This window comes from Lampris incognitus, chromosome 11 (genome assembly GCF_029633865.1).
Source record: "Lampris incognitus isolate fLamInc1 chromosome 11, fLamInc1.hap2, whole genome shotgun sequence".
In the NCBI taxonomy this organism is placed as follows: Eukaryota; Metazoa; Chordata; class Actinopteri; order Lampriformes; family Lampridae; genus Lampris; species Lampris incognitus.
This window is the reverse complement of record NC_079221.1, coordinates 37,788,380-37,815,141: the sequence shown is the minus strand read 5'-3', so window position 1 is coordinate 37,815,141 and position 26,762 is coordinate 37,788,380. Positions and strand designations below refer to the sequence as shown.

At 43.3% G+C, this 26,762-nt stretch overlaps 1 protein-coding gene across 1 annotated transcript in view; it reads left to right on the top strand.

Annotated features, from left to right (window-relative positions):
• Nucleotides 1-26,360, top strand: part of thsd7ba (thrombospondin, type I, domain containing 7Ba) — a 203,770-nt gene extending 177,410 nt beyond the window's left edge. The window contains exons 19-27 of the mRNA XM_056289693.1: nt 128-245; nt 4,281-4,426; nt 5,867-6,038; nt 7,377-7,550; nt 23,397-23,492; nt 24,112-24,194; nt 25,594-25,786; nt 26,035-26,122; nt 26,279-26,360. Of these exons, the coding sequence (XP_056145668.1) occupies nt 128-245; nt 4,281-4,426; nt 5,867-6,038; nt 7,377-7,550; nt 23,397-23,492; nt 24,112-24,194; nt 25,594-25,786; nt 26,035-26,122; nt 26,279-26,360 (1,152 nt within the window). The remainder of the gene's footprint in view (nt 1-127; nt 246-4,280; nt 4,427-5,866; nt 6,039-7,376; nt 7,551-23,396; nt 23,493-24,111; nt 24,195-25,593; nt 25,787-26,034; nt 26,123-26,278) is intronic.
• The last annotated feature ends 402 nt before the right edge of the window (nt 26,361-26,762 follow it).

Sequence of the window (26,762 nt, the reverse complement as noted above, 5' to 3'; positions counted from 1 at the left end):
GTTGAATATATAAATGTTGTCTCTTCCTGTTTTGCTTATTGGAATTAATTGGCTAGCCCTCCACTGCTCTCTCTGCCCTCACAGTTCTACTTTAGTTTTAGTTTTTTTTTTCTTTTTTTTCTTGCAGTTGGGTTTGGTCAACGAGCAGAAGCTCTTGGGAAGCTGCGTGGTCAACTGTCCGGTCAACTGTGTGCTCTCTGACTGGTCGGCTTGGGCAAAATGCTCACACACCTGTGGGAGTCAAGGTACGGGCAAACAGACCCACAATCAATGGGAACATCCACCTGTTGCGAAAGCACAGCCAGCCACAAACAGTGCACCTCATTATTTAGACCCCTCGGACATGCGTAGAGCTGTTGAGTTGTGCATGGAATACATTTAAAAGCATAACAATATGTATGAGCCTGTGTAATCCGCTGCCTCATTACACAGGGAAACAGCACTCTGTTTTCTTCAACAAGGTATAAATTCATTTTCCTACTTCATTGTAATTCTGTATGGAACTGATCTTTTTAATTATGAAAGTTTGTGCTGAAGTATAAGGTCACATTCTAGGTGAACAGGCTAATTTTTGCCAATCCTAACCTTTAAAGATGTCATAAATGATTCAGCGGTCACAAATAAAATATTTATCCCACGGTGACATGGTGTCAAAACTGCAGTTAGTGATCCCCCATCTGTGGCATGCTTGATATTAGTTTGCAGAAGCAATACTATTGCCTCATGCAATATACAATAGTTGGATCATTCCGCATGGATGTTTTTTGGTTTTGTTCTTGTTTTTTGTTTTTTTTGGGGGGGGTTGGCTTTTTCCCCCCTCTTTTTCTCCCCAACTGTACTTGGCCAATTACCTTCTTTTCTGAGCCGTCCCGGTCTCTGCTCCACCCTCTCTGCTGATCCAGGGAGGGCTGCAGACTATCACGTCTCCTCCGATACATGTGGAGTCGCCAGCTGCTTCTTTTCACCTGACAGTGAGGAGTTTCGCCAGGGGGACATAGTACATGGGAGGACCATGCTATTTCCCCCAGTTCCCCTTCCCCGCCAAACAGGCACCCCAACCGACCAGGCCACATACCCACATCTGGCTTCCCATCCGCAGATACAGCCAACTGTGTTTGTAGGGACACCCAACCAAGCCGAAGGTAATGCAGGGATTCGAACCGGCAATCCCTGTGTTGGTAGGCAATGGAATAGACCGCTATGCTACCTGGACGCCCCTACTGTTGTTTTATTTAAAGTCCTAACAACAGTCTCCAACAAAGGTCGGTTTTGTTATTCCGATAAAGTCTCAACAGTATCTTCTAAATGTCATTAATTTTAATTTGTCATTTGCCGTTTTTGGCAGTGAGTAGCAGTTTGCCACTCACTCAAATAAGCGGATCCGGGCATAAACTATTCACTTGAGATGGCGAGTCCAGCCCCCGCTTCATTCTGTCTCTTTCTTTCTCTGTCCCTTTCTCACTACTCCCTCCATCGATGTCTCTCTGTGTTACTTCCTCACCGTCTCCTCACTTTACCACCCATTCATACTCACACATTCTGTAACAACTCTGTCAAGCGTGGTGAGGGATTTCTGTCTGGCGGTGCTAAGACATTGTTTTGTCACTGTGCCACAGGAGCATTATGCTTTGGGTTTGATTTCTTTCTTTCTTTTTTATTTTTGGAATAGCAAATTTTAAACATTTTTTCAGCAATGTTTTTCTGTGGCTTTTTCGAAACTTGGTGACTCCTTCAGGCATCTATTCATGATGCCTGTAACTTCTTTCCATACTGACAGGTGGAGGACAGCCTCTCACTGTTCCTCTGCGGTGTTATTCTGCGACATCGGCAACCTTTGTCTGGTCTCTTAACCATTGACATTGTGGCCACGTTGCCGTCTCATATTATTAATGGCCCACTTGTGAAAGGTACTTGTTTATGAAACAGTGAGATGTGGCATGTTGATGTATTGACTCGCTGCAGTAATTTCCATTTTTTTATCAGCTAAATACATAGATGTTGAAAAGGGAAAGCAACTATTTTCAGTTTTAAAAAAAAATCCTTCATTTTAGAATTTGTCCTCCCACATCTTGTCAAGCTCAGTTTGTGCATTCAGGTGAAAAGATATCTTATTTTCTTGCTTTCAAGAGATATACAAAGTGTCCTCACACATAATTACACAGTAGAGATTGAACTCGGATTGAACAAAAATCCATTGAACAAAATAATATGAATAATATGAGATTGAATAAAATGTGAAAATAATTTTCATATTATTTTGTCACATTTATTGATGGCAGCAAGTCCTTCACAGTTGAGGATGATGTCAGATCAGGTTTTGGATTCTGCAGTGGCTGAGAAAACCAGTCCTTGAGGTGCCAAACTTGCTGCAGTGGAGGCTTGTAGTGTTGTCTGGAAGAAAGGGTTTGCTTCCCTCGCCTTACGCTGGAGTCTCTTACTGCCTTGCTGCTGAGACACTGGTTTTCAAAGTGGGTGATGCTGCAGAGCACTCGGTGGTTCCAACCCAGTCGGACCATTACCAGTGCTTCCATGTGATTAGGGGTTCATGTGCCCTCTCCTTGGGGTGGCTTTCATTGAGTCCTTTGACACCTCTCTCCACCCTACCTTCATGCTCTGACCAGTACCAGTGGAAAGCTGAGAGAAGAGAACCTGATGGAGGAAGATGATTGTCAGCCATCAAGGTTGAGCCCACATCAGGAAGACTGCAATGCTGATGGAACATGCCATCTGCATAACACTGGTGTTTGTCTTTGCGGTTGTTATTGCGGACACAACTCTGATGCAAAGCTCTCTTCACGTGGTGCCAACAGACACTCCAGGTCTCACAGGAGTCTCATCCCTCATCTCATTTCATCATCAGCCGCTTCTCCGGGTCCAGGTCGCAGTGGCAGTAAGCTAAGCAGGGCACTCGAGATGTCCCTCTCCCCAGCAACGCTCTCCAGCTCCTCCTGGGGGATCCCAAGGTGTTCCAAAGCCAGATTGGACATGTAGTCCCTCCAGCGAGTTCTGGGTCTACCCCGGGGTCTCTTCCCCATTGGAAATACCCGGAAAACCTCCAAAGGAAGGCGCCCAGGAGGCATCCTAATCAGATGCCCGAACCACCTCAACTGGCTCCTTTCAACGTGAAGGAGCAGCGGCTCTACTCTGAGCTTATTATGGAATGCATCCAGCTCAGCTTCCTCTTCAAGGGAGTTGAGAAGCAAATTTAATAATAATAATAATAATAATAATAATAATAATAATAAGTCATCTTTTTCTAGTGCTTTTCTGACACTCAAAGTTGCTTTACAATAAACGGGGTGAAACAAGACAACAGATAAACATAACACAAACATACAGGGGTGTAATGGAGGGGGGGGCTATGAGAGGGAGAAGTGGCGGCCACACATGATGCCAGCAGTACTCTCCGACTTAAACAGATACAAAAGGGCAAGAAAAACAAAAAAACAACAGCACTGTGGATGTTGGTTTTCTGTAGGGGTATAACTATATATATTTAGTATAACTTTATTGTACATGATATTTTAGTGGCTTTCCAAAGACTGCTGCTGGTGAAGACTCTTTGTGTCAGCCTACAAGTGCACAGTTGTTGTTGCAATGCTGGATGTCTTCATCAGCGGTGGCATCCTGGAACAGGGCACTGTCGAGCCATTGAAAGGACTGAATTTACTCCAGTTCCACACTGTCCACATAGATGGGGTTTGGACTGCTTATTTGAACCGGGGAAGACTAGTGTGGCATTTTGATTTTTTGTAGATGTTCATGAACATTCATGGTGGCTTGCATGTCATGTGTGGTGTGAGCCAGAATACAGTGGTCATCAGCAAACTGCAGGTTGTAACTACTATATTGACCTTCAATCTGGTCCCAAACCAGCCCAGAATTAAGAGTTTTCCATCCTGGTGGTAATGGATTGAGACCTCATGTGGGAGTTTCTCACTTATGAAGTGGTAGACGACAGGGAGGTAAAGATTGTGGCGGCAATCACACATCCCTGCTTTACACCAGTCTTGATGTAGAACAGGTCAGTTTCTGAGGATCATCCATCCATGATAATATGGCCATCATGTTATCATGCAGGAATCCGAGGATTGTAGTAAACGTGGGTGAGCAACCAAAACACTGGATGTCTAGCCAGGCAACAGGCAAAATGCATGTACATTTAATTATAACGGACCAACTGTGGTAAAAAAATGGTATACGACTACAGTTTGCAAAATTTCTGTTCTCTTCTATTGTACTCTATTGGAAATTAATCTCTCAACCTTGGTGAATTGCAGGTCAAACAATGCGGTCCCGCAGGATCCTCCAGCAGGCCCATGAACTGGGTAGGCCTTGTCCCGCCCAGTTAACACAGACCAAGCCCTGCCCCATACAGCCTTGTTACACCTGGCTGCTCAGTGACTGGTCTCCCTGCACTGTGGAGGTATGATCAGCATTTCAGATACTGCTATCATCAAGCAACTATCCTACTGTACCTCTATCCTGCACAATTGTCTCACTGATCACATGTTTCCTCATCATGCATCTTCTATGCATTAGCAAAATAATGGTGGCCATGGTAGCACTTCTGTAGTGTGTCTATCCTGCTGCAACAGTATAATATCAGACACTGTAGGTAACACTTCTGTGAAACAGAATCGGAATACTTTATTCATCCCTGAGGGGAACACCTCACCATAGAACATTATCATATCCACAACACAAAACCCAAGGCTCTCAAGCAACAAATCTGCAGAGCACTTCTTCAGCCTTCTGTCAAGTGAAGGTAAGATCAAATTCGATGTACCTACTGATAATTATGAAGGTGGAGAAATAGTTCTGCTTTGGTGTAGCCAGCATGTCATAAAAAGCAACTAATTATTATTTCTATATTGTTTCCTCCACCTGCATATTCTTCATATATCTGTATTTCCAATGTGTTACACAGTATATCCCTGTGAAGGCCACTCTCATCCAGGAAAGTGGTATGAGATCGTCAATGATGGAATTAGAATCAGAATCAGGAGTAAGGAATAAGTAATTAGTGAAGTATTTATTTATATATTTAGAATTTTCTCCTCAATTTAATGGTGGCAAACTTTAAGAAAAATCAAGTAACTAATTCCAAAGGGTGTAAATGAGGGTTCGATTGATCAGACGGGACAGTCAAGAGGTGCTGTAGCTGTTAATGAAACAGCATTACGGTGGCACGCTGCACCATCACTGAGGCAACACCAAAGGCAACGCTCTGATGTTCATCTCATCTCCTCGCCTCTATTATGTGTCTCAGCTGAATAGGGTTTTAATTGAATGTCTTCTAGTCCTCTATAAATCCCCAGAGTCTATCTCCCTACACAAACACAATTGGATTAACAAAGGCATAGGCATGACTTTGTTGCTGTGGAGTTTGAAAATTTTAATTGTGAATGTCAGTTTTCTTCTGTTGGAAGTTAAGACTTAAGGCCCTTTGAAGACGAAGGTTATATGTTCAATATTCATCACTGTAGATGTGCAATACAGCTAACTATTTAACATTTCAACACCCACCTACAGCCTTGAAGTGTCCCCGAGTTGATGAAGCTACAGTAAAATCGTTTTTTTATTTAAGTTCATTTTATTTCAGAATCTGTTATGCATTCTCTTTTGCCATATTTTATCCCAAAGCGTTCAAAATGTAGGCGTGTGATTGCTCATAAAATGCATCTGTAATGAGTTCACTCCTATATATGAATATGACTCGGTTAACCTATTTTTAACCTTGAGGCGTTTTACAGTGCTGTGTGTGTGTGTGTGTGTGTGTGTGTGTGTGTGTGTGTGTGTGTGTGTGTGTGTTTGTGTGTGTGTATCTGTCTGTCTGTCTGTCTGTCTGTCTGTCTCTTTACAGGGAGCAGAGTGCGGTGAAGGCCTTCGCAGGAGGAACCTAACGTGTATGGTCCATCGGGGTGACTGGCCTGATTCCACCACTCCTAAACCAGTTGAGGAGCAGCTATGTGGAGACAAAATAGTGAAGCAAAGCCAACAGGAACTAGAATTGCCCTGCTTTGTTCCTTGCCCAGGTGAGGGGTTTGGGTAGAGGCAAGGGGGTGACACCTCTTCATGGCAATCCATTCCTGTCTTTCAGTTTCACCGGAAGTCACTGGATGACACATATTGGCCTTGAGGTGTCCTTTGGCATCAACATCCATGTCCAGCAGTTTTAATTTATGTTGTTAGGGAGAGAATCTCTCCTCAAATTGCCTAAATGTTGTCCAGTCTGGCTGTTAAACCACTTGTCATAAACTGGCACTTCACCTGATCATATCATGCTTGATGAAAGAATTTAAAATCTTTTGGGCTTTGTCTTGAGCCAGATTTATAGTAGAGGAAATATCCCCACACACACTGCCTTCTCCTTCGTCAATGGCCTCATTTAATAAGAGGGGGAAAAAAATTAGGCTTTATTAAAATCATATTTTTTTTGCACTCATTGATCTCGGGATGGAGGAGCGGAGGTCTTTTAAACCTAAAACATAAAGGGGTGTTCTGCCTCGTGGAGGTTGCTTTTGTACAGCTTTCTCACCCCTCTGATCGTACCCTCGATCGTTCACTCAACAACTTTTTTGCTGTGTGCCTCGGTCCTGGATAAGTCTAGATCAGATTAGTAACTGCAAGCAGCAGATATATGTGAGCGTGTTTGTGTGCGATGTTACAGTGTGCACGCATCTGTAATATGTGTTTGTTGCTTATTTTCATAGTACGGCCCTGGGGTAAGGGTGTAAGTAAGGGCGTGTGAATGGAGTGAGAGTGGAAGCCTGTGAAGATGAAAGATAATGAGCTGATGCGGTCCACAGATTGTCGCTAATGGCCGGTCAGGGAAAAGAATCAAAGGGATGCAGTGGCCGAGGGGCTGCGGCAGCGGGTGAAATTATCTTAATGAAATGTCCTCGTCGAGGATTACTGAGAATTTCTTTGTTCGACCTTCAGTGAAGGAAGCGTTGATACCTTATTTATAGAGAACACACAGAACAAGATCAACCTCCTTTTATTTGCTTTGCAGCACATAAATTTGCTTTTCTTGTGAATGTTCAGTGTTGGTTGGAGCATTTATAGTTGATTAGAGAGTTATAGATTGTATTGTATAATTTATAGTTGGTCTATTATTTCTGAATACCCATCGGGCTGTGTGAGTAATTTGTTTGTGCATTTTGTACAGATGTAGGTCGAAGTAGATTTCGATTTCAATTGAATGTTTTAGGCACTAGCTTTGGGAACCAATAAAACAATCCCTGAAAATAACCTGGGCATGTTGACTATAAACTGACTTCAGGTATCTGAAAATAATAGTGCCGCAGTATTAATGACCAAAGTTGGAAAAACAAAGTTCTTCTCCTCTCTCTCTCTCTGTCTGAGCTCAGGAGACTGCCACTTGACAGAGTGGTCATTGTGGAGCTCATGCCAACTTACCTGTCTGGAGGGACGGAGCTTTGAGACTACTGGTCGCCAAGCCCGTTCCAGATCTGTGGTCATACAAGTCATGGAGAACCAGGAAAACTGCCCACACCAGGTGTTTGAGACCCAATCTTGCAAAGGTATTTAAGAAACACACAGTCTGGAGACAAGTTATTGATTCCAGATACCGGTGAAAAGACGCATTGTTAACCCACAGAGTTTTAAATTTCGTTATGATAACAAAATGTTCATTCTTCAGTCTATCCGATGTTATACCCCTTCTCTGGGATGGGGTCACAGTGGCGGCAGGCTAATAGAGCAGTCTGGATGTCCCTTTACCCAACAATGCAGGGCACAAAGGAGTGAGGTCTGCACACTGTTTAGGTCCCAATAAAGTTTATTCTCTTTTTGAGGCAACATTGCCTTAAAAAGAGAATAAAACTTTTAATTGGAAGCTTAACTATTTATTGGGAGCTTAACAGTGTGCAGACCTCACTCCTTTGTACCCTGCAATGAAATTTTTTTGCCTTGCACCTGAATATTTTGCCTGGATGTGCACACACTTGGTCTCATTCCTTTATCCAACACTACCTCCTGGGTGGTCCTAATGCATTCAAAGTGTGGCAGTGTTATATTATCCCATGAGGGTATACTGGGTCTCCCACACTTTTCCTCCCAGGTTGCTGTTGCCAGAAGGTGTGTAGTTTGGGTTTCAGAGCTCGTAAAAGTGCTCCCTGCTAATATCCAAATGAAGAGCAGCATTACCTCATCCTTGCTGAAGACAACCTGGGCTATGTCCTTTTTTTTGTCCTCCTGAATAGTTGAAGTATTGGCCAGTATGACTTGGAGGCTATCTGAAACTCATCTCCAGCTATGTCTTTTAATTCATCTTACATCTGGGCTTTCTCATTTACAGCTGCAGTCTTTTTGGCCTGATTCAACTGCTGTGCTCATTTACCAGTTCTCTCTTGTGTCAACCAAGCCCAACAGGCCTTCTTCTTCAGCTTGACAGCTACTGACATTTAGCAGTCAGTCTTAGGTTTACCAGCATGACATGCACAAAACACCATCTGGCTACATCCCTAAGCAGCCACTTCTATAATGGCAATTTTGAATTTGGTCCAGTTAGCCTTTTTGTCCAGAAGCTGCTACATAATGCGAGAGAAGTTTGTGTGCAGCTGAGAAATACAAATTGAATTTAAATCTTTCAGAGTCCTCTTCCAGACATTCCCATTACACGTTACAATCAGTGGGAGTTCACCAGGTCTACCAAGAAGCTTACTCTGCCATCTAATTTAGCTCACTATCAGGTGATGATCAATTAAGTAAGTCCATTCTAATCCCACAGTGTCGATATAGGGCATTAAAGGTACCCTTTAATGACTGTATGAGACATGATGGGTAAACAAGTACCTAATCTATAACACCAAACTTAACCACAGCATAACGTTTAACCCTAAACTCAATAGCTACCTAGCCTGTATATGGTTATATTCATATACGAGACTGGATTCTAAAGGAATCATGGCCAATTGCATCTAACAGTTGTATTTAATTGGCTGATAGTAGAGCTGTGCTCAAAAAGGCTTTTTCCATTCCATTTCACTGATGTTCACTTATTTATATAATGTGGTGACTTAACAGATCACCGCTTAAAATTCACGGTCATGTCCGAGGCAGCACTCGTGAAAAATTTAAGTCTTATGACATAAAGAATCCTACAGAAAGATTACTGGCATGAAGGGATGCATCTAATTAGCTGTGATGTTCAGATATCCTGTGGCATTAAAGTTTCTCATTCTTAACAATGGTGTGTGATAAAAATAGCATGCCCCATGCCATGACATCTACACCATCTACAGTACCAGTAGAGCTACCACATTTTTTTAAGTACCTTAGAGAACTCAACATCACAAAACAGTTAAGAACAAGGATTAATTAGAGCCTGCACTGATCTACCAGTTATCCAGCGTAAATGTTTTCATTATTTAGTTTGTAACTGAGAGAGGAACTACAGTATCGGTATGAGATATGCATTCTCTTTTGGGTCTTTCACCACCACTGTTTAACAAGTCATCCTTGATACCAGCCCTCAGGAAAAAGAAATGGATCCCTCGCGATGACTGACTGCAATCTACTGCTCTTTTCTTTATTTGTGTCGGCCTACTTTGACCTCTTGTGTCTCTAAGCCATCTCTGCCAGTATGCAATTGGCTGGATGTCCTTTGGCTGATAGACCATTTCGGATACACATGGGATGGTTTTGGGTTTGCAACAGCCCAATAGCATTGCAATTGACATGCAAAATTAGTGCACCTTGCACAAAATGTGAAACCCAGTTCGAAGGCACTCAGATATTTTTCTTGTACATTATCTCATATAAGCCCTCTATGACTTCACCCTTAATCAAAACTGATGGATGGATAGATACTTTATTCATCCCTCTTGGGGAAATACAGGTGTCCAGTAGCCCACACAATCTGCATTAGCATATAAATATAGATTCGAGACAATGTACAATAGAAGAAGGTAATGCAGCATGCACAGGGCTAAAAACAAAATTACTTAAAAACAAAGAGTCATATAAATAGGTAAATAAATGAGTAAAAGCTGCCAATAAAGAGTACCACATAGTCTTTGAAGGATGATTGCAGAAAGTCCAGTGGGTGCTGGTGGTGGGTATGGAGAGTGAGGGAAAGTGAAAGGGAACCAACAGCACAGGTCATGAGCCCTTGCCATTTGCTAAGGTGTTGTAAAGCCTGATGTCTGTGGGGACAAAGGATCTCCTGAATCGTTCAGTCCTGCAGTGCAGCAACATAAGCTGTCTATTGCAGCTGCTTCTCTGGCCTGCCAGGGTGTTGAGGAGGGGATGACTGACATTGTCCAGGATGGCCTTCACCTTACGCCATGTGCATCTTTCCACCACAGTCCCCAGTGAGTCCAACCTCCTGCCAAGCACTGAGCCAGCTTTTTCACCAGATCGTCCAGTTGCCTACTGTCCTTGTCTGTCATGCTGCCTCCCCAGCAGACTGCTGCATTTTACTGCACACATCGAAGCACCATAGCCTCCTTAGGAAAAAGAGCCGGCTCTGTCCCTTTCAGTAGAGGGCATATGTGTTCAAGGATAAGTCCAACTTGTCCAGATGCACAAATATTTGTAAGTCTGCACAACTTCAATGTCCACCCCTTGAATATTGACTGGCTTAGAGTACCCTTCCACTCAAAAATTTGTTTTTCTTATGTTGGTGTCCCGTAAAATGTCTGGCCTTGACTATACTGACTTGTATCTGTACAAAGTTTGTCACTAGAGCGGTGTTTTAACATTTCTCTACTGGAGGAGGAACTGTCTGTACACTTCTCTAAATTCTGAGATTCAAACCTGGGCAAACTAGATTTAGTACATCACAAATCTAAAAGCCAATCACTGTCAAATATGCAAATATGGGGCAGGCCAAGAAACCTGAAACCTCCCGCACAGAGCAGACTTGTCAGTACAGAGAGCAAGTTTGCATTAGCATAGTGAAAGTTTTGACAGCAAACATGGTAGAGTGTGCAGTATTTGGATGAAAACCAGACCCTGGAGCTTATACTGCTAAACTGATTGGAATTTATTTACAGACATCAGGTTCACATGCCTACAAACCTGGAGGGACTGCATATCTACAATATTCATTTCAGTGAGGAGTGTTTCCAAAACAATACAAAAGTCACTGGGTTTTCACAAGAAATTAGTTCTGAATTCTGATGCTGTGCTGACTATTTGTTCTGGGACTGTGACAGGGAGTGGGAGTCAGTATGTGGGTTATGTATTTCTTTTACTCAACCAACAGTCAAATGAAAACTTTCTCATGTAACATATTTCCTTTGTGACTTATAACTAGCATTAACTACATTAGCTTTTTGCTAGCTTCTGCTAGTTGTTTGGTAATAGTAAAACTGTAAACTTTGTATTTAGCTGCATTAGCCCCCTACTCCGGCGGCACCACTAAAGGCATCTGTCGTTGTGCGCTCCAAGGGCTGAGCGGCAGCACCAGTGGGGGATTCCCACCTCCCGTGCTTTCTTGGCTTGGTCACAAACAAAAATCTCACAACCATAAACTTAAGTGTGTTGGGTTTGTCTATGTCTGTCCTGCACTGTTTGGCGAAGCTGCAGCCCTTATTTCATTTTAACATGTGCCTGCACGTTGTTTTTAATGACAATAAATTAAATTGAACTGAAATGTGATGCAGATCACCTTGCCCTGATATCCCGGTGGTTTTAAAATTTAGACTACTGCCAATGAGCCAGTTACCAGGCAAACTTGGTTGGTTATAAAGATAAACGAATGTTAAAGGTCATATAAAACAAGCACAGGAATGATGTGGTCATGCCTCGTTGTCCCGGTAATGAGTCAAGCAGCGGCATTTTGTACCAACTGCAGACAGTGAAAGGTGCCCTTACTGATACCTGAGTAAGTGTTTTGCAATAATCAAGCCAAGAATAGGTAAAAGCATGTACAACTTTTTGTACCTCAGCAATTGATAAAAATTATCTTATTTTAGAGATTAAATTGAGCTGGAGAAAGCATGACATGTTTGATTTGATTATCAAAACCAAGGTTAGCATTGAATATTACCCCAAGATTCCTAGCAGCCTTCTTAAGACTATTTGACAGACCACCAAAATTAGTACAAAAGGGCTGATGGAATTTGTGGGACCAAACAGAATGACCTCAGACGTATCATTATTGAATTTAAGAAAATGTTGGGACATCCAGGATTTAATGTCAGGGAGGCAAGTTGTGAGATTTGCTAGGCTGCTAGGATCTTTGGGTTTTAGTGGCATGTATAACTGAGTGTCATCAGCATATAAATAGTAAAACATGTCATGATTTTGAATAACCTGGCCAAGAGGCAGTATGTTTAAAAAAACAGAAGGGGGCCAAGAACTGAGCCTTGATGGACACCATAACTCATCTGAGCCATCAAGGAAGTAGCATTACTCAGAACAACAGAAAAAGTTCTCTTGGAGAGGTATGAGCATAATAGACTTAGAGCCAAGCCCTTGAAGCCTACCCAAGTCTCCAAGCAATGTAAGAGGATACTCTGATCGACAGTCAAAGGCAGCACTTAATTCCAAAAGAATAAAAATTGAGCAGTCACCTCTGCAGTCAGCAGTAGGTCATTAGTAACCTCAACTAGAGCTGTCTTGGTATTATGAAGTGCTCAAAAACCAGACTGAAACTGTTAAAAACACTATTAGTGTTCATAAAAGATACCAAATCAAGTCAATTTTATATGTATCCCTGGTCCTCCGGGAATGTGCTAACCAGCTGGCTGAAGTCTTTATTTAACCTCTCACTGTCCAAATCCATAGTCCCGGCATGCTTTAAGACCACCTCTATCATTCCTGTCTCCAAGAAACCAACATCCACATGTCTGAATGACTACCGACCCATAGCACTCACCCCCATTGCCATGAAGTGCTTTGAGAGACTGGTTCTGGCTCACATCAAAAACATTATCCCCCCCCCCCACACACACACACACACACACATTCGACCCACATCAGTTCGCCTACTGTCCTAAAAGGTCTACTGAGGATGCCATTGCCACTGCCCTGCACTTTGCTCTGACCCACCTTGAACTTAACAACACATACATCCGGATGCTGTTTATAGCTCTGCCTTCAACACTATCATCCCCGCCAAACTAACCACCAAACTCCTCTCCCTTGGTCTCAACCCCTCCCTCTGTAACTGGACCCTGGACTTCCTGACCAACAGACCTCAGTCTGTTAGGTTAGGTGACCACACCTCCTCCACCCTGACCCTCCGCACAGGTGCCCCTCAAGGCTGTGTTCTGAGCCCCCTCCTTTCTCCCTCTTTACCCACGACTGCCTGCCAACTCACCCTTCAAATGTTATAGTTAAGTTTGCAGATGACACCACAGTCATTGGCCATATCACCAACAATGATGAGACGGCCTACAGGGACAAGATTCAGCACCTCACATCATGGTGTACTACCAACAATCTTGTCCTCAATGTGCAGAAGACAAAGGAGCTGATTGTGGACTTCAGGAGGTCTAGAAGCTGCAGCCACTCCCCCATACACATAAATGGGGTGGAACTGGAGCGTGTTTCCAGCTTTAAATTCCTTGGAGTCCACATCAGCGAGGAACACCCAGGCCCTTGTGAAAGAGGCCCAACAACATCTGCATTTCCAGAGGAGGCTGAGGAGCGCCCGTCTATCCCCCAAAATTCTTACCAACTTCTGCCACAGCATCATAGAGAGCATCCTGACTAGCTGTATCTCAGTGTGGTACGGCAACTGTACCTCAGTAGACCAGAAAGCTCTGCAGCAGGTCCTCAAGGCGGCCCAGCATATCATCGGTACCCAACTCCCAGCCATTAAAGACATTTATCACAAATGCTGCCTTTGAAGGGGTCTCAGCATCAGCAGAGATCCCACCCACCCCAACCATGGACTGTCCTCCCCCCAGTGCTCTGAGAGGTGCTACAGGAGCCTCAGAGCCCACACTACCAGGCTCAAAAACAGCTTCTTTCCTCAAGCTGTTGCCCACCTGAACCTGGCTACCCACTGAATGTCTGTAGATATTTTTGAATATTTTGTACTCTTGCTCTTTTATAACTTATTTTTAGCTTTTGGTCTTCATGTGTGTATATCTTATACTGTGTTTGTTATATTTGTCTGCCTCTGTCTTGCACTGTTTGGTGAAGCCACAGCCCTCATTTCATTTTTAACATGTGCTTGCACATTGTTTTTAATGACAATAAATTGAATTGAATATCAGAAATTTGCCTCAAGGGGCTTTACAGTAACACATCATGTCCTTAGACCCTCACATCAGATAAGGAACAACTCCCTAAAAAAAAAAAAACCTTTAACAGGGGGGAAAAATAGGAAGAAACCTCTGGGAGAGCAAAAGAGGAGGGATCTCTCTCCCTAGGTAGACAATGTGCAATGGATTTTGTGTTTACACAATTTACAGAATACAAAAATTGAAAGAATACCAGAAACATCAATTGAGATGAGATTACTTTCTCCAGAACCTTAGATAAAAAAAAAAGACAATTTGGAGATTGGTCTGTGGTTACTTAAGGACAGGGGATCCAAATTAGGTTTCTTTAGCAATGGGTGAACAATGGCATGCTTAAAACTGTCTGGAAAAGAACTAGAGGCCAGAGAATTATTAAGAATTTGCAGAATAATTCAATTCAATTCAATTCAGTTTATTGTCATTAAAAATAATGTTCATGGGGCTAACAGTGGAAAATACCTCCTTGAGCATCTTAGTGGGAATGATGTTTAAGATGCAGAAGAAGGAGTTCATATTGGAGACTGTATTCTGTAATGCTGAAATTGTAATGGGTTGAAACTGGGTAAAGGAGGCAGAATTAACATGGGGAATGGAAAGAATGCAAGGGCCAGAATAGATTTGGGACCTGGTATGCTCCACCTTATTTACAAAATGAGTTGAGATATTTTTCGGACAGCTCAACATCAAGTTCACAAAAATAAGTTGAGGGGCCCTTAATAACAGAATCAATTACCCTCAAGAGAATGTTAGGATTATGGCTATTTCTAGATATCAATTCAGAGAAGTAATCTGACCTCACATCCTTAACTGCTTTCTGGTAAATTAACATTTGGTTTTTAAGGGTGTTGTGGTGCTATTTCGGACTTGTTGACCTTCCATTGTCGTTCAGATTTTCTACAGTCTTAAGGGTCTGTGTATGATTGTTCAGCCAGGGGAAGTTATTTGATTTTTGTTTCCTAGTTTTAAACAGTGCAATTTGGACAAGGATGGATAGGCACTGATCATTGAATGAATTTAACAGTGCATCTTTATTAAGAGGTGATATAGTGGAGTTAAGTGATGATGAATTAAAAGCATCACAGAATATAACTGCAGAACCAACACTGAGAAGGCAAGAGCTCATTTTAGGGTAGCAACTAGGAATTAGAGAGCTGTAGTGGAACTTTGAAAACAACAGCTTTATGGTCAGTTACAAGCATATCCACCATTGTGGATATGCATTGTATTGTACTTATTGTATGTTTCACAACCACTGCTGTGTCAGCCACTGCCTGTTGCAAGCTAACAAATGACATAAATAAAAGGTGCTAACTGTGCTCATAATTCTGATACATTTGCTAGTCGCCACATCAGAGTCCGAGTCATGGTCTGACTTGAAGCTCAAACATGCTTTAATGCAAGCCATATTTACGTGCACCACTCTTTCACCAGTTAACCTAGATCAAGCAGCGGTGGTGGGTGCCTGTGACATTTGCATATTCATAGAGCCTGAATTTCTTAGAGGGAGAAGGAGTAGATGTGCGTCCAGTCCCTTTTCAAAGTTTTTTTTTTAATTTTTTTTTACTTTTTATGTAGGGAAACCACATTAAACAATATAGTAATCATCTCAGATTATTTTTAAACTGTAAAATGTGTCTGGAGGAGAACTTTGAGGGGGCTTAGACCTGTGAAAATCCACCACCATCTCCTTGGTCTTGGAGATGTTTTGTAGGAGGCAGTTCTTATTGTGCCAGTCGCTGAAGGTGTTCGTCCAGCCCCTGCACTCCCCTTCCTGCCCATTCCTGATACATGGCACAATAGCAGTATCATCAGAGTATTTCTGGATGTAGCAGGACTCAAGAGTTGTACTTAAAGTCCACCATGTACAGTGTGAACAGGAAGAAAGCTAGAACAGTCCCCTGTGGAGCCCCAGTGCTACTCACCCCCATCCCAGAGATAGTTACCCAGCCTGACAAACTGTCGTTGTCCTGTCAGGTAATCTGTGATCTAGGAAACAAAGGAGGGATCCACCCCCATCCCTTTGAGCTTGTCTCTAAGTATGGGTGGTTGGATGGTGTTAAATGCTCTCGGGGGCAGCACAGTGGCCCAGTGGTTAGCACTGTTAACTCAGCAAGAAGGTCCTGGGTTCGAACCTCAGGCCGTCACAAGTCCTTTCTGTGTGGAGTTTGCATGTTCTCCCCATGTCTGTGTGGGTTTCCTCCAGGTGCTCCAGTTTCCTCCCACCATCAAAAAGACATGCATGTTGGGGTTAATATTCCTCCTGCCTGTGCCCCTGACCAAGGCAATAGGAATAAAAACTGGACTTGGTCCCTGAGTGCTGCACTACAGCTGCCCACTACTCCTATACAATAGGATTGGTTAAATGCAGAAAAACAAATTTCATTGTAACCAAACAACTGTACAATGATAAAATAAAGTGGCTTTCTTCTTCTTAAAATCAAAGAGCATAATCCCCACATAACCACCTGGCTGATCCATGTCAGAGTAGGCCTGGTGGAGCATGTAGAGGACAGCATCGTCCACTCCAATGTGTTCCTGGTACGCAAACTACAGGGGATGTAGTGTGTGTTTGACATGGGGTCTCAGTAGGCAGAGAAGCAGCCACTCCAGAATTTTCATGATGTATGATGTGAGGGCCACTGGTCTTTAGCTCGTTCGGGCACCCTATTTTGGGCACCAGTACAAGACAGCAGGTCCTCAAGGCGGTACAAGACATGATGATGTTTTCCACAGAAACGGGACCCTCCCCATTGATAGACTCAGGTTGAAGATCTTCTAGAGAGGCTCACCCAGTTGGGCTGCGCAGTCTTGGACACACATCATCTGGGCCGGCTGCCTTTCCAGGGCACAGCCTCCCCAGCTCCGTCCTTACCTCATCCACTGAGAAGGATAGGGGAGGGGGCCCAGGTGTGGGCGGAGTTGCATCTGCACTGATTGGGGTGCAAACATGTGGAGGAGATATAGGAGGGGCAGCTGCAGCTGAAGCGGTGGGAGAGTGAATGGGTGAGACTGTACAGGCTGGGGCAGGGCAGATATTGGCTGCAGTGTCAAACCTGTTGTAGAACTGGTTAAGCTCATTGGCCTTGTCCACTGTTGCCTCGCCATCCTCGCCATCCTTTTCTTTTCTTTTTTTTTTTTTGTAGCCGGGGATGGTCCTCATTCCCCGCCACACATCTCTGGTGTTGTGCTCCATCTTTCTCTCTACTTTCCTTCTGTTGTATTCCTTTGTCTGCTTTAATCTCCTCTTCAGCTCATGTTGCAGGTGCTTGAGCTTCTCCCTGTCGCCATCCCTAAAGGCCTCCTTTTTCTGGTTGAGTGCCTCAATGTCACTGGTGATCCAGGGTTTGCTGGTATAACAACATCTCTACAGAAGTTAATGTAGTCAGTGGTGCTCAATCAATGCCAATGTCAGTGTCCATGCTCTTCCCCTTTGACTCCAGCAGTACATTCCAATATGTGCACTCAAAATGGTCCCTTAAAGACTCGCTGGCCTCTGGTGACCACTTCCTAAATGAGCAGGTGGCTGCAGACTGCCTCAGTACACAGGGTTTGTAACAAGGCAGAAGAAAGACCAGATTGTGATCTGATCGGTCAAGTGGTGGTTGACCTGAAGAACTGTAAGATTCTGTGACATTGGCATACAACAGATCAACTGTCTTATTTTCCTTGGTAGGACAGTCAAACTGTAAAGCTGGGCAGGTGAGAGTGATGTGATTAAATTCCACAGATATTGCAATGAATGTATCAGGGTGTTGGGTCTGTATTCTCGCGACAGCCTTGAGGATGAAGTCACATGCCAGTGCAGCCCCTGCACGTGGTTGAATGTAAACAACAATGGCGATGATGTGAGAGAACTCACTCGGTCATAATAAGGTGTAAGACCTACTGCCAAAAGTTCAATATCCAGACAACAGATCCTCTCCTTCACAATAATATCATTACACCATCAATTGCTTACAAACAAAATAAGTCCCCAACTCTTGTTCTTTGCCTCTCACTCTCGCATCTCTGTCCGCCTGTATCATAGAGAAGCCGGGTAGATCCACACAGGAGTCAGAGATATTGTTGTTTAAAACAATACCGCCATAACAAATAATGTTAAAAAAAACATTATATTGCAAGCAATTTAGACAGCATACATCAGTAATATTTGTCATTTATCTCTGCTAGATCACATTTATCAATAAAAGTGCTATTAGTTTTTTTTGTGGTTAAATTGGATTTTTGTAGAAAAAAAAGTGGAATAAATGTTTAACTTGAACAAATATAAATGAAACAAGGTTTTCATCACTTTTGATGTTTATTGCTTTCAACTGAACAAATTGGAAAGACAAATTTTACATGCAGCATTTTTTTTAAATTATAAATGAGCCCCATTGAACCCATTCATCCTGGTTACACATCACATGAGGGACAGAATTTTACTGTGTTGCAAACGTATTTCTTGCACTAATGCATGTGTACTGTGTCTTCCTGACCTTCTTGGGTCCCCATACATCACATTGCTTCTTCTTGTTGCTACCAGCTGCAACCTTGAAAAATTAAAACATTTAGATCAGAAATTTTACTAACATCTCTCTCTCTCGCTCTCTCTCTCTCTCTCTCTCTCTCTCTCTCTCACACACACACACACACGCATTTAGTTATGGTAGGAGAGTCAGACACACACATGGAACAACATCACTCATACTCACGTCAGGTACTGGAGTTGATGGTTCTTTTGGTTGGGTGGATGGGGCATCAGCTTCCTTCTCACGATGGCTGCAGAAGCTGGGGTCTTTGGGATATGTTGTCTCTTCTGGATTTGAGGTTTTTCTAATGCTTTGCCCAGCTCCTCGAGAAAGAGCCATCTCCTCTGGAGCCTCCCTCTGTTCCAATCTGGATTCAGCGCCATTCAGATGACAAAAGTATTGTACACTGAGATGGCTAATATTTTGAAGAATATCACAAGTGGCCAGCATAGGGTTCTTCTTTTGCAGCTGTAGCCAGTCACCAGCTTGTGTAAATTGTCACTCCTTCTTTTGTAGCATTGTAATCCATTATGATTTGTGGTTATTGATGCTCCTGGTCACAGATTCCCCCATCTCCTTACAGCCTACTCATGAGTACCACATTTTTGCCTTTCTTTGGCACATAGGACACCAGGGACATGTCAGCTGTGACCACAAACTCAGATAAATTGACGGGCCTGTTCTGAGTAGTGTGTGAAGTAAAAACGTTATTGCATGTGATGTTGTGGCCACGGAGTCCCTGTGTCATGTCCAGGACAACCCAAATCCTTTGGCTCTAATCAGGGGTGCCTCCATCTGGCTTCCCCGTATATACTTGCAAGTTCCACAAATGATGAAGCAGCATCACAGGCAGCCCAGATCTTGATACCACATTTTACAGGTTTAGACAGTACGTACTGGCTGAAGGGGCAGCGGACCCTAAATGGCATAAGTTGCTTATCAACAGTAACATTTAGCCCAGGGTTGTAAATCAAGGGAAGGCGGTTCACCCACTTGTCCCACACTGACCTGATTGCAGCTAGCTTGTCTCCCTACCGCTGAGCTGGTCTGGTGTCTCGGTTATCAAAGCAGATAATCCTACGAAATATATGGAAGTTTTCCAGAGACATAGTTGCACACAACAGTTCTCTGCCAGTTTCCACATCCCACAGGGATTCTGTGGATTCCCTATTAGATCTGAAAACACCAGCAAGAATAAAAACCCAAAAGTATGCATGTAAAGGGTTTGGGTCTATCTCCTTCCACCTCTCCCCAAAAAAACATGTCTTCCCTCCAAATTAGTGCAGTCCAGAATCATTTTCTGGATTATGTCTGCGATGAAAAGTTCAAAAGAAAACTTTATGTCCTGCACATGAGTAATCGTCATCCGCGTCAGCCCTGGTTGTATCCTTATCACATTGGCAGCCATATGGGGAGGCTCATTCTTTGGGCAAGAAGACCATTCAATTTCAAAAAAATTTTAACATCCATATTTCTGCTCCTGCAGGCTGCAGGTCCTGGGGCTGACAGGGTCAGTCTCACCCTCTCCTTCAAACTCACTGTCAGACTCTGAATTGACCGAGATATGATCCTCATTTTCAGAAAATTCTTCATCTTCCAAAGTGAAAGATACTCCTTCCTCACTAGCTTCTCTCTTTGAAAATTATTTCCAAGGCCCTCTAAGCAGACATTATTTTGCCATGCTGATCGATTGGTTGGGTGCCACACACGCAAAGCTATTGTATTTGTTGTCTCCCTCCCCCAATTTGCACCTGGGGTACAATGTGAGAAAATATTGAATGTTTTGAAGTAAAATTGCGGGAGCAGACAAGTTCTTGTGTGTGAAATGTAACAATATTGACACCCTGTGTGTGTGTTTGTGTAGTTTCACACTCTTAAGAGGGTACAGAGTGTGGGAGATGTGGGAGCAGACAGGTTCTCGGCGCTTGAAAACAAACCCACACACACAAACACACAGAAAGCCCAGGTAGGAGTAAGACTCTACACAATTATCTGACTTTTATTACCCTTGAGTGGACCCGAAATTCATATATGTAATTTGCACTCAATGATTTTTTTTATTTTTACATGTTCTTCACAGAAAATGTGCCAAGGCCAATTATTCTCAGGATGAAAAAACAATTCATCACTTTTCTTTTACTAAACATTCAAAACGGGTCCCACAGACCCTTACACCACACAAGGGTTAACCAGGTCTCAACCAAGGCAGTTTGAGGGCTGGTTCAGAGCCTTTACCTAATCTCGAACCAGTTCTTCATGTTTCGACAGCCAAAGAACCGGCTCTCAGCCAGGAAAACTGGTTCCAGAGCAGCACCAACTCTTTGCCAGGCTAGAAGAAAGAACTGCTTATATCTGGGGCTGGGGTGGGTTTATCGTGACCAACAAGACCAATAGCCAGCAACAATCAGTTCTGCCGGACGTCCAGGCAGTGTGGTGGTCTATTCCGTTGCTTACCAACACAGGGATCGCCGGTTCGACTCCCCCATGTTACCTCCGGCTTGGTCGGGTGTCCCTACAGACACAATTGGCCATGTCTGCGGGTAGGAAGCCAGATGTGGGTATGTTTCGTGGTCTCTGCACTAGTGCTCCCTCTGGTCGGTCGGGGAGCCTGTTCAGGGGGGAGGGGGAAGTTGGGGGAATATTGTGATCTTCCTACGAGCTATGTCCCCCTGATGAAACTCCTCACTGTCAGGTGAAACGAAGCGGCTGGCGACTCCACATGTATCGGATGAACCATGTGGTAGTCTGCAGCTCTCCCCGGATCAGCAGAGGGGGTGGAGCAGCGACCGGGACAGCTCAGAAAAGGGGGGTAATTGGCCAGGTATTATTGAGGGAAAAAAAACAAAAAAGGGGAAAAAAACAAACCAAAAAAAACCAACAATCAGTTCTGCCGAATAATGCATGCACATGACACTTCAAATCGAAGTTGATAGGAATCAAATGGTTTTATCAGCATGTACTTTATTTGATTGACTTTGGAGTGAATTTGAAACCCCACATTTTTCCGCATTTAAAATCCTCTATAGGATATCTGAATTTCTATGGTGCAAAACACATCAACAAATAACACTGAAGAGTTCAGTGTTCCCTAAGAAATATTAAGCGGAAATCTTTATAATGGACATATTTGTTATGATATTTAAACAAACCATCCGTCAACAGGGAAATAAAAGCCTCTGTCTATGAGACGAGTCTCTTGAGAGAGCTCCAGCCAGCTCACAGCAGGTCTGTGAGCATGACTGGCCGGCTGATCGCCCATTTTCTGGAGCTGCTCAACTCCGTTGGTGCAAATTTTCAATTCGCCATCAATTTTCGTAAAACTGCCAATATTGGAGAGCTGCACAGTTGATTTCTCCCCGCAAACATTCTCAGACATGAATTTAATGATGAAATGGCATACAAAAATCTACACATTTGAATTCTCGGCTTATCTCTGGAGACATATACAGGCGTATACAGTGACATAATGATGTGGCTCTCTAGCTAGCTCTAGCCCTTGGAAAAGCAAACCAATTCTTAAAAGGTTAACAAGTTGAACCAAGTGCAAATCAGCACTAGCATCAGCCCAGAGCTGGAACTCGGCCCTCGTTGGTGGAAAGGGGGTATCAGTAAAACATGTGACACTACACTACTGGTAATGCTGTCTGGTTCTTTACAAGTGCCTCAAGCTCCTCACTCTTGTTGGGCAAAGAGTTGACATTCCCTGTGAGGGTTGATGATAGAAAAGGCTTTTTTATCCATCTCCTAGCCTTTAGCTTAGCACCAGCTCTACATCCGCGGTATGGCTTCTTCAGCTCGGCCGGGATGGGGGTGATTAACTCCGGATCTGTTCTATTGCAACACAATGCAATGAGTCAATGCAATGCCATGCTCTTTTCCCCGTAATCGTATTCATGGACACTGTAGGTTACACAAATATAAACTTGAAATACACTTAATACGCTACAAACACAAGCACAAAGTTAGTGTATACAGAGCTACAAGGGCATGCTGCTGCTCAGCACGGCACTGGGGCATTTACTGAGTGAAATGGATGAGGAATCACAGCAGTTACCTACATTCACTTTGTCAGCCTCTTACATGGAACGAGCCGGCATTGTTTTGTACACTCGGTTTAAGTCAAGTCAAATGTATTTGTATATCCCATTATCACAAATTACAAATTTGCCTCAGGGGGCTTTACAGCAATACAACATCCTGTCCTTAGACCCTCACATCGGATAAGTAACAAAAAGAGGTTTGAACACTACAAGAAATGAATGAGTTTGCTTACGTACAAGAAAAGAGCCTCAAGTGTCTTTGACCAACCCCTTTATTAAAATTCATAATCCACTGATAGAAGCCTTCAGGAAAGTTAAAAACCCTTCCATTCATAAAATAAAAAGGTATCTTTGATGTACTTTCACCCAATTTCATTCCTCCAGTCTTCCCCAGGATAATTTTGTCTTGAGATTGTAGCACACTGTTACTATTTTGCTTTTAAAACAAGCTACTTTTATTTCACCATAACAAGGATATGCTTTGTCTTCTAATGTGAAGTCGACAGGGTTGCAAGGGAACTGCTGGCTGATGTTCAGGAAAGCCAGAAGTCATGCCTGGCTGCCCAACGCAAACTCCTAATGAGCACTGCCTGCTGATTCTGCTGTTTTTACAGAGGGAAAATGCCACAGCTACGAATGGAGAACCGGAGGATGGAGTGACAATCAAAGGACTGTATGGTGTCAGCGCTCGGATGGAGTCAATGTCACAGGTGGTTCATGTCTGGTGTCTGCTGAATGGCTGGCCATTAGAGAGACCATGCAGTATAAATTCACGCTTATGTCTCCACACACAAAACACATAAAGCACACGTGTGTTTAAAGTTCAGTTTTGGAGTGTGCATTGCAGTTTAACGCCTTTTCATTTGATCTTCTCATCCTTGGCACACCATTCATTTCTTATCCCTCACTAGACAGAAGTAATCAATAACCTGCAGTCTATGCCAAGATGCTGTCAGTTCATATAGATATATAATCATGCATTTGTATTTGTGGGCAAGAAAGTTGCAGAATAGAACAAATTTAATTGTGCAGAGGGAATTAAAGCTTTTGAGGAGCTTGATGTTCTGTGAATAGAAAGTAAACATGCTCTTATCATTGGAAGCAAGTGTCTTTGGTATTACAAGCTCAGCAGTAGTAATCTCCCCTGCTGGGGAAGGCAAGGCGGGAACCCAAGGCATTACTCCTTGATATTTTGACATGCAGTTTTACATTTTAGAATTAAGAATGCTCACAGATTGATCGGGGAATGTGATAGGCAACGGGCCATTAATCAGGTATGACACTACATTAATTTGGTGGTTTGCATTTTGAACCTGTGTGTCTCTGCAGGGGGATGTTTCCAACAGAACAGGCCAACCACGATCAGACACTGCCATCCGCCCTGCACCAAACCCTTCTCCCACTGCACGCCGGTAAGACCACCGTCTCTCTGTGCTCAATCCCTGCAGATGTCTATTTTAGAAGGCACAATTGCTATTTACTGGAGTTCCCAAATAGAAAAGTTTAAATGGATTTGATCAATTAGGTTTTTTCATTCAATTATCCGGCCCCCAGCCATTAGAAGATTATCAGATTATGGCTACAAATAAATTTGGCAGGTTTTAGTGTCGGATGTGGAAAACTGCACATGGGCAACAAAGAAAATGACAGCACATATTTATGCTTGAACTTTTACTGCCCCACACAGTCCCCTCCGTGCAACTACAAATCACATGTACGCCCTGGTTATTTCAAAGGTCTTGCCAAACATTACTGACAAATTAGAAAAAAAGCTCTTTAAGAATATTTTATGTTTCATATATTTAATATGCCTAAGATGTTAAACTCTGGGTTCTGTCATTTAAAGTCTGGTGGAGCTCACATTACTTGATAACATTTGTATCACTTATGCCATTTAGTGGAAGCCTTTTTCTCATGGTAGGTCAGAAGACCATTGTACCATGGACAATTTTCAGTCTTAAAGGGATAATTCACAGATTTTTCAACCTTATTGCTGTCTGTCTGTGACAGGGATAACACATGAGAAACAGTTGCAGTTGTTTCTTCATCTCCGGTGCGGCGGTTAAACAGAATTTTTTTTCCCAGCCTCCAAGTGACATATCATCAGGCCGGAAAAACTAAATACCGCCTAGCAAGTTTTCTGGTACTCTAATCTACTCGGCTAAGTTACATTTCCAATGGTGGAAATGACATCCTACCACACTAGCGCGGAGGATTTTATGGACAGAGTCTTCCCCACAAAGCATTTTGTATCCAGTGTGGGAAAGACCTTTTGAGCAGAACACTGGTTTTCTCTGTCAATATACGTAGTATATACATGGGATCGCCGGGTCGAATCCCCATGTTATCTTCGGCTTGGTCAGGTGTCCCTACAGACACAATTGGCCATGTCTACAGGTGGGAAGTCAGATGTGGGTGTGTGTCCTGGTCGCTGCACTAGCGCCTCCTCTGGTTCGTCGGGGCGCTCCCCGGCTTGGCAGAGAGGGGGTGGAGCAAAAGGGGGGGTGTATATATATATATATATATATATAGTATACACAGTGAGGACTTTATTGCTTCAATCGACTTCAGTACTCATCAGTGCTAATTACACAAACACAAAACCATTGGTGAAACTTTCCTTTAATACCCTGCTCTGGCCACTGAGTTTGACATTTTAGGTCCAGATAGGTCAGCTGTGTCCTCCATATTGTGGCGTTACTTGGGAAGAAATAACATTTGAAACGGGATTTTGTGGTTGTGTTCCTGTAGTGAACACGCCAATTGATTGCGTTGGCTGTCAGTGAGGCCCCTCTCATCTCCTGTGTGCAGAGTGGAGTGTGTGGGTGTGAGAAAGGTTACACAGAGGTGATGACAACACACGGCTTTCTGGACTACTGTACCAGAACCCCAGGGGCTGACAACAAGAAGGCTGATGTGAAGACCAACTCGGGAAGAGTCAAACCAGGACCATCTCAGGCCCAGGACTTTCTTAGCGAATGGACCTTTCGGCCCGTTGGCCCGGGTACTGAAATATAAATCATTTCATGGACCAGCCACCTCCTCCTGTTTTGCTTACCCTTGAATATTCCTTTGCAGCTTTGGAGTCAGATGTATACTAGACTTATCTTTCTATTTCTTTTATTTTTTTTGCACGGGACTAGACATCAACTAACTCAAAAAAAGAATACTGTCAGATCTGCTTTATCAATCGTTTGCGCCTTTATCCAAAATTGGATGCTGTGTTAAAGCTTATGCTTTCTGTTGGCACAGATGGAAGATTAAAGCTGTGGGTTTACGGTGTGACTGCTGTTGGATTCATCTTAATACTTTTCATTATTGCGCTTTCATTCCTGGTCTGGTACGTATATTGCCACTTTAGACAGATTTTGCACCATTTCATTGCTGTCAGAAATAGAAAATACAGCATTCCTCAACAGGAACGTATGAGCACAGAATAAATGTAAAGGGGAAATGAAAGTACTAACTCTCTTCTTACCTTGTCTTTCTTTCTCAGCAAACCTTCCAAAATGGCAAAGACGGCCTCTCCACCACAGAAGCCCCTGACCCTGGCTTATGATGGTGATGTGGACATGTGACCATGCTCCTATACCTCATAAGGACATGCTGGACCTATCGCAGACAGTCCTACTGCTGTACTCATACTTTTGGCACGTTGTACCTATCGTGTTTCAACAATAGGCACAACAGACAGCAACACTCATGGACAACTTGCTGCCCAGAGGCCATGTGGCCCATCACTTCAGCCCCAGCCAGCTTCCTTACTGACAGAGGGAGCAAAGGCAAACGTGGTCAGCATCTGCCGGTGTCTCTAACAATGGATGGATATTGAGTCACTGTTTTATTGAATTGCTTGTGGTATGAACCAGCGGTAAAAGTACTGTCTGCAACTTTCGAGAGAAAAAAAAAGGACCAAGGGGACTCCTTCACTGAGCGGATCCTCCTCGGGTGTCGAGGTTAATACGCTGATGTGCCCATAA